Source organism: Arvicola amphibius, chromosome X, assembly GCF_903992535.2.
Source record: "Arvicola amphibius chromosome X, mArvAmp1.2, whole genome shotgun sequence".
NCBI classification, from domain to species: Eukaryota; Metazoa; Chordata; class Mammalia; order Rodentia; family Cricetidae; genus Arvicola; species Arvicola amphibius.
The window spans coordinates 62310251-62320197 of NC_052065.1; the positions used below are offsets into that span (position 1 = coordinate 62310251).

Here is a 9947-nt window from a genome sequence, read left to right on the forward strand (position 1 = left end):
CCCGGTTCACAGTATGGTTGTATAAATGCCATTATGAGCCCTTTCTGTGTTTAAATAGGTTTCAACCTGTGTGTGTTAAATACACATGACACATGACAGTGTCAGGGCTGAACTGAATTGTAGAATACCCATTAGTGTGTACAGAGACCTGGAGACCTGTTTGGTGTGAAGTCCCTGGCATATCTAGTAGCCAGTAGTATTGGTATAGTTGAGGGAAGACTGTTTATCTTTGTTTGGGTAGAAAATACTTTCTTTTTCACTGTGATGCTGAGAGAGTTCTGCCTGCCTCAGTCATCTGAGGGTCTGAGACTGAGCACTGTCCAGGAACTAAGTGTAGCACGATTAATAAAAAGTCAGAGACAGATATTTGGGTTCAACCTGAAGATCAGAAAAACAAAACAGACAGACATTGGCTCTTAATAAAATGTAAGATTATTAATAACAACAGAAAGACAGATATTGGAGTTCAATTTGAAGGTCAGAAAAGTGAAACAGCCAGCCATTGGCTCTTACCTCTACCTCACTCCAAAATGGTGATCCTGCCTTCAAGAATTCTCAGAATGAGACTCAAAACTCTGTTTTGTTTTGTTTTATTTTTTGAGTGGGTGGGTATAGCATAATTACTAGCTATTTTCTTTCTTTTTAAAAAAGAATTTTATTTAGTTGTATGGGTGTTTTGTCTGCATCTGTGTCTGTGCCGCACATGCATGCCTGGTGTCCACAAAGGTCAGAAGAAGGCATAAGAACACCAGGAACTGGAGTTACAGACAGTTGTGAACTATGTGAGTTCTGGGAACTGAACACAGATCATCTTGGGCAAGTGCTCTTAACCCATGAGCCATCTCTCCAGTCCTACTGGCTATTTTTTAGTTGCAGGAGCCACACCCCTATCTGCTGGATACCAATGCACTTTCAAGTCTGTGTATTCACAGCAAAGTTGTGTTTACAGAAACTTCTCAAACTTCTGCACAACTGAGTCTGACTTCTTGCTACTCTCAATCCTCAGTGAGGGAAGAGTAATAGTTCAGCTCCACAGTTTTCTCTTTCTCAAGGTTAGTCCTGCTCAACAGGACTGAATGTCTGATTTGGACACCATTATGTGTACGCTTATTAGTGTGCTCTCATGGGCATGTCTGTTTAGAGCCAACTCACATTTTCAAGCTCACCCTCTGCTGTGGAGGTGTCACTTATTAGGACTAGTGGCCACACAGGCTATGACAGGTTACAATTGCTGTTATATAAAGACTCAACCTAACCCCTGTCTGAAATGCAGTCCCCTCAGTCATTTCAAGAAATAAAGGTCCAGATACAGAAATACTTGCTTCAACCTGGCAAAATTATTCATGTACTTTCATTTTTCAATTTGGCAGACTTGACACCTCTCACGGACACCAGTTTTCTTCCATTGGCTGTGTTTCTTTTTCCCCTGTCCTAACATAAGGGATGCACCGCGTGTCAGGAGCTGTTTCTTCTACCATTTCAGTCCAGCTTTTCCTTCCTCAGTCACTAACTGGAAGCTATAGAGAAACTGTGGCCTCACTGTCAATACCATGACTGAACTCTGTGCATGAAGAGCAACAGGAATGACTGCAAACAGGAACAATGCAGTCCTAGCAAGGTCAGGGCAGCTGGCTACCAAAGGAGCCAGAGCACAGAACCAGGAAAGACACAGATTCCCTTAAGTTTCCAAGAAAGCAAATGACAGAAAAAGGCCTCATCTGAATCAGCTCCTCAACTCCACCATTAAAATGTTAGCTTTTAAAATAAAGGCCCTGCGGCTGCAAAAATGACTCAGAGGTTGGGAACATGTCATGCTTTCAAAGAACCCAAGTCTGGGTCCCAGCAACCCATGTTGGGTGGCTCAAAACCATTTGCGACTCCTGTTCCAGGAGACCCAATGCCTCTGGCCTTTCTGAGCAGCTGTACTTAACACGCACATACCCCCACACAAATGGACACACACACACAATAAAAATAAAACAGTAAATTTAAAATAAAATAAAATAAAATAAAAAGCCTCAGGATTAAAGTGGATGATGTTGTTTTCAGAAAAATTAGTTAGTTTTATGATATTCAAATGATGCACCTTGGAGAAAGAAAAAGCGTCATCCTTTAAATTCAGATGGACAATGAGGAATCCTTCCAATCCTGTATAAGCATAAAATCCAGGACTGACGCTGTCTCGAAAATCAAAACAAAAAAAAAAAATCCAGGGCTGACGTCACAGGCTCATTTCTTGTGATGAATTCAGCGGCTGATAATGATCTATGCCCATGGAAGAGCAAGCCACAGACAGCTGTCCTGTAGAGAGGTGGTTTACTCAGCACCTGATCCATCCACCTGGGCTCATTTCCTGCTGCTCAGGATTTGGGTTCCTGAGGGCTTCTTCAGCATTTAACTCTTTGTTGGTTGAAGGCGCTGGGACTGTTTCTCCACACATAAACTGATTGTTATCATAAATCACTTTTATAATGAGAGAGCAGTTAGGACACGGTGCCACGTCTTCTCCACTCTCCGACTCTTCCTTGGTGATTGAGAAGTTGTCCCAACAGGGACAGGGGTAGAAATAAGTTTCTGAGTCCTTGCCATATTGAAAGTCCTTGATCTCCACCTCGTCGTGAAACACCACCATGGTCACCAAGTCCACCACATCAGTGTCCCTAACTGTACCAGGGCAGGGATGACCTGGCTTCCCGATCCACCTGGGAGCCTCTGTTTTTTTAATGCTTTATCAGATCAGAGAACTCTTGTAAGAAGCTAAGTCCTTTGCTCTATAGAATGAGTGGTTACTCTATAGGTACCATTGTACCTTTGGAATCTTTGTATTCATCTTCAATTTTTTGTTTGTTTGGTTGGTTGGTTGGTTGGTTGGTTGGTTGGTTGGTTGTGAAAGACCAGGATAAATCCAGGACCCCCCTCCCCTAGCAGGAAGAGTAGAGCCAAAAATCTAGGTTGGCCGGTTCAGTGATTTTGTTCCAGGAACTGTCTGACCACAAAGTTAGATTATAATCTTAAAGAACAATCTTGAGAAATGGGGAGTTACCCCCTTGTGATTATTGCTGGTATTTTTGGAATCTTCCAATGATGCCCTCCCTACCCTCTTTGGGTTGTGGTTTCTTCCCTGAAATACCCCTCCTCCCAGCTACTCAGGGTCGAACTCCTCTACCCCTGCATGGGATATGAGTCTCCGCCCCAGCACGCTGGTTCCTGTCAATAAACCTCATGTGATTACAGCAAGGACAGTCTCTCGGTGAGTACTTGGGGGGGGGTCGTGTTTTCCCAAGACTTGAGTGAGAGTCTCCCAACTCCAGGGGTCTTTCATTTGGGGGCTCGTCCTTGGATTGGCAACCACCCTCGTCTCCGAAGACCCACTTGGAGATGAGACATTGTGTCTTTGTGTTTCCTTGCCGGCTGAATTCAGGTTCTGTACTTTTGATTTTGCAGTCGCTCGGGTCTCGGGAGGAGACAGAGGGATTGGTCAGCAGATGTGCTAGAAGATCATCAACTGCCATCCTGGGAGACATCCCAGGATGTGAGGAGGTATACCCCAGGGATGCCTGGGAGATTCCTGTCTGGGTGCTGGTGAAGATACAGAAGTTCTCCTAAACTGGAGGAACTATACGCCCTCCCGGCCATCTGTATTTCTGGAATGGTTTTGTTAGCCTTTGTTTGTGTCTTCGGTCTCTGTTTTGTCTTACTTGTGACTTTGACAATGGGACAGACTGTGATGACCCTTCTGAGTTTGACTCTGGATCATTGCACTGATGTTAAGGCTAGAGCACACAACTTGTCAATTGAGATTAAGAAAGGGCCATGGAAGACATTTTGCTCCTCAGAGTAGCTGGTGCTTGGTGTCAGCTGGCCTCCAGAGGGCACCTTTGATTTAATCATTATTTTTGAAATTAAAGCTATTTTTTTTTTCAGGAAGGACCAGGATCCCATCCCGATCAACAACCATACATTATTGTATGGCAAGATTTGGTCCAGGATCCCCCACCATGGGTTAAGCCCTGAGTGCGTAGACGGAAGCTAGGCTCCCAGGCCCTGGCTCTCTGAGAGTAGGAGCACAAACTGAAACCTGTAGCTCCGAGGCCTGAGAATTTGCACGAGAACCAACCTTCGGCTCCTCCTAAAATCTATCCCGAGATTGAGGAGTCACCTGAATGGCCAAGCCCTCCACCACCCCCTTACCCGCTGCCCCAAATACCGAATCCTGGTGCTAGCAGCATTGGGGCGGGGGGGGGGGGGTGGAGACCTGTGACAAGCACATGAAGTCGGCATGCTCAGAGTCCTGTACAGCGTCCTGGAGGAACAGATTCAACAGTGGCGTTGTCCCTGGGCATCTATGGGCCTCTGGTGTAACCACCCCACCTCCAACCCCTCCAGTATTGGCCATTTTCCTCTGCTTATCTTTACAACTGGAAAGCTAATCATCCTTCCTTTTCAGAGAATCCCGCCAGCCTGACAGGAGTGGTGGCGTTTTTGATGTTTTTCCACCAACCCACCTGGGATGACTGTCAGCAGCTTTTACAGGTCCTCTTCACTACTGAAGAGAAAGAGAGGATCCTGTTGAAGGCCCAGAAAATGTCCTCAGAGCAAATGGGGCACCAACCAATCTTCCAAATGAAATAGATGTCGGGTTTCCCCTTAACCAACCTGATTGGGACTTCAATACAGCAGCAGGTAGGGAGCAGCTGACGGTCTATCATCATGCTCTCATGGCAGGTCTCTGAGGGGCTACAAGATGTCCTACTAATCTGGCCAAGGTAAGGGAGATTCTCCAGGGTCCAGTTGAACTACCATTTGTGTTTCTTGAACATTTAATGGAGGCTTACAGGCATTATACTCCCTTTGACCCAACCTCTGAGGGTCAGTGGTAGCTATGGCTTTCATAGGACAATCAGCATCAGATATTAAGAAAAAGTTACAGTGGTTAGAAGGGTTGCAGGATTATACCTTGCAGGATTTGGTTAAGGAATCAGAGAAAGTGTTTCATAAGCAAGAGACAGAGGAAGAGGGGAGAGGGAAGGGGAGGCAGAGGAAAGAGAGGAGTGGAGGGATCATAGACAAGAGAGAAATTTGACTAGAATTTTGGCCACAGTGGTAGGAGAGAAAGGAAAGACAGGACCTAGACAGATAGGGAACCTGGGCAACAGAAGACCAAAGATGAGTGAAGACAGAGGCACCCCTTGGACAAAGACCAATGTGCTTATTGCAAAGAAAAAGGACATTGGGCAAGAGAATGCCCAAAGAAGAAAGGAAGGGCCCCTAAGGTACTGGCTCTAGAAGATGATTAGAGGGGATGAGGCTCAGACCCTCTCCCCAAGCCTAGGGTAACCCTGACTGTGGAGGAGATGCCTATGGATTTTCTAGTAGACACAGGGGCTGAGCACTCTGTGCTGAAACAACCATTGGAGAATCTAAAGAATATAAAGACTATAGTAATTGGAGCAACCGGACAGAAGCAATATCCATGGACCACCTTATAAACTGTAGATTTGGAGAGAGGACAAGTGACTCATTCCTTTCTGGTTATCCCTGAGTGTCCCATTCCTTTATTAGGAAGAGACTTGTTAACAAAGTTGAAGGCCCAGATCAGTTTTACTTGAACCGGGCTGGAGGTGACATGGGAGACTCCTACCTCCATGATATTGGCCCTGAGACTCAAAGAAGAGTATCGACTACATGAGCTCCCGAGTCAGGCAAAGACCCCTGACATGAAGGAATGGTTAGCAACATTTCCTAAGGCTTGGGTAGAGACTAGAGGTATGGGAATGGCAATGAGAGTTCCCCCAGCAGTAGTGGGACTAAAGACTGATTCCTCCCCCATAGGAGTATGTCAGTACCCAATGAACAGCAAGGCTAGATAAGGAATTAGACCTCATATCCAGAGGCTTATACAACAAGGTATTTTGGTACCTTGCCAGTCTCCCTGGAACACCCCCTTGTTGCCCATCAAAAAGCCTGGCACTAACGACTACAGACCAGCACAAGATCTAAGGGAAGTTAACAAGAGGGTCCAGGACATACACCCGACTGTCCCCAACCCATACAACCTTCTCAGCTCGCTCCCACTAGACAGGAAGTGGTACACTGTTCTAGATCTAAAAGATGTTTTCTTTTGCCTGAGGTTCCATCATTCCAGCCAACCTATTTTTGCCTTTGAATGGAGAGACCTTGACACTGGACTGGTAGGTCAATTGACCTGGACCAGACTACTCCAAAGGTTCAAAAATTCTCCCACTCTTTTTGATGAGGCCCTCCACCAGGACCTGGCCACCTTCAGAGCTGAAAATACACAGGTAATCTTGCTTCAGTATGTTGACGATTTACTTTTGGCAGCAATTACTGAACTTGAGTGCAGACAAGGAACTGAAAAATTACTAATGGAATTAGGTGAGTTGGATTACAGAGCCTCAGCTAAAAAGGCTCAGCTGTGTCAGATGGAGGTTACTTATTTGGGATATGCCCTCCGAGATGGGAGACGGTGGCTAACGGAAGCCAAGAAAAGACTGTAACTCAGATCCCCACCCTAAATACACCAAGGCAAGTAAGAGAATTCTTGGGCACTGCTGGCTTCTGAAGGCTATGGATACCTGGGTTTGAGACCCTATCTGCCCCATTGTACCCCCTAACCAAAGAAGGGGGTGTTTGCATGGACCCCGGATCACCAGAAAGCCTTTGAAGAAATTAAAAGGGCCCTACTGATGGCCCCAGCCTTAGCCTTGCCTAACCTAACCAAACCTTTTACTCTCTATGTGGATGAGAGAGCAGGGGTAGTCAGAGGAGTCCTAACTTAGACTTTGGGACCTTGGAAGAGGCCAGTAGCTTACCTATACAAAAAAAAAAAAAAAATTAGACCCTGTTGCCAGTAGATGGCCTTCTTGCCTGAAAGCTATTGCTTCTGTAGCTCTGCTTGTCAAAGATGCTGATAAGCTCACTCTGGGACAACAGACAACTGTAGTGGCACCCATGCTCTAGAAAGCATTATCTGACAGCCCCCTGACCGATGGATGACCAACACTCATATGACACATTATCAAAGCCTTTTGTTGACTGAACGGGTGACCTTCACTCCCCCTGCTGTCCTCAATCCCACTACCCTACTGCCTGAGACTGATAACTCCTCACCTACCCATCACTGTGCTGACATTCTGGCAGAAGAAGCTGGTACCCGAAATGATCTGAAGGATCAGCCTTGGCCTAGGAGTCCAAGCTGGTATACAGATGGCAGCAGTTTCGTGGTTGAAGGTAAGCGGAAGGCGGGAGCAGCAGTGATGGACAGGAAGCAAGTGATCTGGGCCAGTAGCCTCCCTGAAGGGATGTCAGCCCAGAAAGTCGAACATGTGGCTTTGATACAAGCTCTATGGATGGCAGAGGGGAAGTCTATCAACATCTACACTGACAGCAGGTATGTTTTTGCCACTGCTTATATACACAGAGCAATATACAGAAAAAGAAGACTGTTGACATCTGCAGGAAAAGACACAAAAAATAAAGAAGAAATTTTGAGCCTCCTCGAGGCCATACATTTGCCAAGGAAGATAACCATCATACATTGTCCAGGACACCAATAAGCTCAAGATGGTGTGGCTAAAGGAAATCAGATGGCAGACCTAACTGCTAAACAGGCGGCCCAAGGAGCAATGATCCTGGCAGTCAAAGAGCCTAAAGATTATTATGATATCAGTGAAACCAACTTTAGATACACCCCCGAGGACTATCAAGTTATGGGCAAATTAGAACTGGTAAAGGAAACCCCATATGGGGTAGTAGAGACAGAAGGAGGGAAACTAGTCCTCCCATGAAAAGAAGGACACAAGTATGTTACCAACTTACATTACCTGATCCACTTGGGGGCCAAGAAACTAAAAGATGTGGTTAGGTCCTCTGACTATTATGCTATAGGACTCTCTGACTTGGCAGAAGAAGTAGTCAAAAGCTGCAAGGCCTGTGCTATGACTAATGCAGGACACTCCATATATATTCCTGGGAAGAGGCTCAGGGGCAACCGGCCTGGGGCCTAGTGGAAGGTAGATTTTACAGAAATTAAGCCAGCCAGGTATGGTAACAAGTACTTATTAGTTTTTATAGATAATTTTTCAGGCTGGGTAGAAGCTTTTCTTACCAGGACTGAGATGGCCAATGTGGTGGCTAAGAAGATCATAGAAGAAATCTTCCCAAGGTTTGGGATACCCAAGGTAATCAGGTCTGATAATGGACCTGCCTTTGTTGCCCAGGTAAGTCAGGGACTGGCCACCCAACTGGGGATCAATTGGAAATTGCATTGTGCTTACTGACCCCAGAGCTCAGGTCAGGTAGAAAGGATGAATAGAACCCTAAAAAAGACCCTAACAAAATTGGCATGGATCCAGGCAGAGATGTCTTCAACCTTCACCTCTGTAGGGGTCGTTAAGAATACCAAGTATGGCCCTTTTCAACGAGGCTCAAGATTTCCAACTTGATGCCCCCGGACAAAAATGGCATGTGTGAGTCTTCAGCCTTATATACTTCTTTCAGTTATTCCCAGATCTGGTGTCTCACCACTTCAAGGGCCTTTAGGCAGGCAAATAAAGGTCTAGAAAGAATAGCATCAGGATTATACACTCCACCTGACTCAGTGAGTGGTGACATAGGATCTCATAAGGGGTGCATTTAAATTGTCCCAGGGTGTTCTGAACCTGGAACAGGGCAAAGGGAAGAAGGGTTATCTCTAGAGCCAATTTTGTTAGGGTCTTTTTTAGGGTTCTATTAATCCTTTCTACCTGACCTGACCATGCTGTTTGTTGGAGGAATATGGAAGACTTTGGGACTTTGAACTAGAAAAGAGTTTGGGTGATTTAAGTGGGGTTTAATGGGCCATCCCAGTAGGAACAGTGCTGAGGGTAATGTGGACTGTGCAGGCCTGGATCAAAAGGGTTCAGAGAGGAAGAAAGAATACTAGCAAGTAGCCTGGAGTCCATTCTTGTGATATTTTAGCAAAAAAAATGCAACTTTTGCTCTTGTCTTAAAAATCTGATGGAGGCTACATTGAAGAGTTTCTGACTAACATGATTGGCAGAGGAGGTTTCATGACAGTCTAGTATTGATAAAAAATGATCACTCTTATGCATATATACAAAGAAAAGGAGAGAGTGGGACAAAAAGAAATTAAAAAATAAACAGTTTGAAGAGAAAAGGAACATCAAGAAATGTAATGTTGAAGTCAAGTCCTGTGCTCAAGGAGATAAAAAATTTAAAGGTCTGATTCAAATTGAATAAAGGGTCAAGTCAAGACCTCACCCAGCTAAGCTTCCGAGTTGTGAAAAAAGAACTAAAAGAAAGATTAAGAGGCAGAGGAAAGAATCAACAACAGGAAGCTGATACAAATGTAATTCAAGGAAGGGACCAGGTTGTAGTCGCAGCAAGCAGAAAAACTTGGCAACTTTGGCCATGTGGTTCTGGGTTTAAACTCAAGAAAGACATAGGAAAGGAGTTATACAATCTTTTCCTACAGTTAAGGAAAGTCACAATTAAAGAGGCCATGAATATGACAGGGAGTCCCTGCATGGGAGACCTCAATATGTTGAAGTTGCCTGAGTCATGGGAAACCTGCTAAGGAGAGCTGCAGACAGGGCCTGAAAGCATCCAAACAGAGAGAAGTTTGTTACAGTCAACAAAACTGGAAGCAAGAAGCCATCTAATAAACCCTTTGGCATCAGACATGGAGTTGTGGGATTTAGAGTTTGCCCTGATGGTTTTTAGTCTTGCTTTGTCCAGGATTTCTTCACCATGTCTCCTTTCCTCCCTTTTGCAGTGGTAACATATATTCTGTGCCACTGTATGTTGGAAGTATGTGATCTGCTCTTTGATTTTACAGGGGATTTCAGTTAAAAGACTGCCTTGAGTCTCAGGAAAGACTTTGGGCCTTCAGTGATCTTGAGACTATGAAAGACTTTGGAAACATT

At 45.1% G+C, this 9947-nt stretch overlaps 1 protein-coding gene and 1 pseudogene across 1 annotated transcript; one reads left to right on the forward strand and one right to left on the reverse strand.

Moving 5' to 3' along the window:
• Positions 1-2320: 2320 nt before the first annotated feature.
• LOC119804299 (DPH3 homolog) lies at positions 2321-2632 on the reverse strand. The gene is made up of 2 exons (XM_042054330.1): positions 2524-2632; positions 2321-2448 (listed from the first exon to the last, which is right to left on the reverse strand). The coding sequence occupies exons 1-2, from the start codon at positions 2630-2632 to the stop codon at positions 2321-2323; spliced, it is 237 nt and encodes a 78-aa protein (XP_041910264.1).
• A 1080-nt stretch (positions 2633-3712) lies between these two features.
• Positions 3713-8215, forward strand: LOC119804300 (annotated as a pseudogene).
• Positions 8216-9947: the final 1732 nt, after the last annotated feature.